Source organism: Mus caroli, unplaced genomic scaffold, assembly GCF_978045245.1.
Source record: "Mus caroli unplaced genomic scaffold, Mus_caroli_1 scaffold_2, whole genome shotgun sequence".
In the NCBI taxonomy this organism is placed as follows: Eukaryota; Metazoa; Chordata; class Mammalia; order Rodentia; family Muridae; genus Mus; species Mus caroli.
The window spans coordinates 91,681,879-91,683,738 of NW_028227257.1; the positions used below are offsets into that span (position 1 = coordinate 91,681,879).

The 1,860-nt window shown below is 34.0% G+C and overlaps 1 protein-coding gene across 1 annotated transcript; it reads right to left on the bottom strand.

Annotated features, from left to right (window-relative positions):
• Window positions 1-472: 472 nt before the first annotated feature.
• LOC110289959 (olfactory receptor 4C11) lies at window positions 473-1,396 on the bottom strand. The gene has a single exon (XM_021156390.1). It carries the CDS (start codon window positions 1,394-1,396, stop codon window positions 473-475), a length of 924 nt encoding a protein of 307 aa, XP_021012049.1.
• Window positions 1,397-1,860: the final 464 nt, after the last annotated feature.

Below are 1,860 nucleotides of genomic sequence, written 5' to 3' on the forward strand. Positions count from 1 at the left end.
TGATCTGGAGTATTGTTAGCATATTTAATTTTACCTTTTAATTGAACAGATACTTAATGAGTTGTACTCTATAGAATATTTTTCTTATGTAGCTAAATAAACCATGGATGAAAATGACAATTTGAATTTGAAAAATTTCTATTTTTCTAGTCATTGTTAATCAATGCCTACACACATTTGTATTTTCTGTCTATCAAGTACTAGTCTTTTCAAATTGATACTTTCTTGTACACTGACAGTATTGGACTATCTGTCCGATTATATTTAATTGATTTCAAATTCTTTGTTTATTCTCTACATAATTATTTCAATCAACATTTCTTAATTTATATTCAAAAGATGAGAAAGGGATATAATTTTTGTTAATGTTTACTTTTTCTTTAATCAATCAAGAATATTAAGAACTTAGAAACTGTATGTTATAGCACATATAGCTACAAGATTCAGGTATGAAAATATTTGGTATCTAGTCTTATTCAGTCATAATTTTAACATGCCATAATTTTTTCATGGCATTTTTAACTTCTGCATTCCTTAATGTATAGATGATTGGGTTGAGAAATGGTGTTCCAATAGTATAAAATACTGCTACCATCTTGTCCAAGGAAAAAGTAGTTGGTGGCCGTGCATATATGAATATGCAGGGTCCAAAGAATAAGATAACTACTATAATATGAGATGTGCAGGTAGAGAGTGCCTTTTTTCTCCCTTCTGCACTGTGGTTTCGCAGAGAGTGTAAAATGACAAAATAGGAGATAATCAAAATTACAAAACTGCTTGAGCAAATGGCACCACTGTTAGACACTAATAGCAGATTTATCATGTATGTATCCATGCAGGCAAGTTTCAATAAGGGTTGTAAGTCACAGCAATAATGGTCAATCAGATTGGGCCCACAGAAGGGCAGTCTCAAGGCCAGAACAATCTGAGCAGTGGAATGTATAAAAGACCCTATCCAGGCAAGAACAATCAAGATGACACAGACCTGCCGGCTCATGATGACTGGGTAGCGCAAGGGTTTACAGATGGCCACATAACGGTCAACAGCCATGAGAATGAGGACAAAGATCTCCATGCAGCCAAATAAATGGAGAGCAAAGACTTGAGTCATGCATTCATTGTAGGAAATGATGTTCTTTTTAGAGAGGGCATCCACAATGAGCCTTGGGGCTGTGGACGTTGAAAAGCAGGAATCAGCAAAGGACAAATAAAACAGAAAGAAGTACATGGGACTCCCAAGTGTCCGACTGAACTTGATTGTCACAATAATGAGTGTATTCCCTACTACAGTCCCCAAATAGAAAACTAAGAAGATTATGAACACCATTTTCTGCTTCAGGGGATCCTGTGTCAATCCTAGTAGTATAAACTCGGTGACAGTGCTGTTTTGCTGCATTGTGTCAGTCCAAGAGAGGAACTCACATGCCAGAAAGAATCTGAAAAAGAAAAAAAATATGAAATCCATGCTAAATTAGGAAGTTCAATAAGATCTTATCTTTCCAGTGAGTTATCACTTACCATTCTCTTGGCTTAATCTATTCAGAAAATATTAGCTTAATGCTTACTGAATAGGCTGCACATTCAAATAATGATTTTCTGATGTAAGCATTATTTTTACTAATGAAATTTGAGTAGTTAACTTTCTGAACAAAATGTGTCTTGTTAGTATTATGCATGATCTGTTTATGTTTAATAGATTGAAACATTCAAAAATGTTTTCTATGTTTACATGTGTTCATTTTATTTGAACCACAAAGCTGAACAAGAAGACACATGCCATGTATCTTGAACATTCATATTATGATTTTCATATATGTGAGACTGCCAAGGAGAAATAATGAACATGAAATTGAATCTTTG

Coding starts and splice junctions, on each gene's coding strand:
- LOC110289959 (XM_021156390.1), bottom strand. CDS start 1,396: ATGCAGCAAAACAGCACTGTCACCGAGTTTATACTACTAGGATTGACA.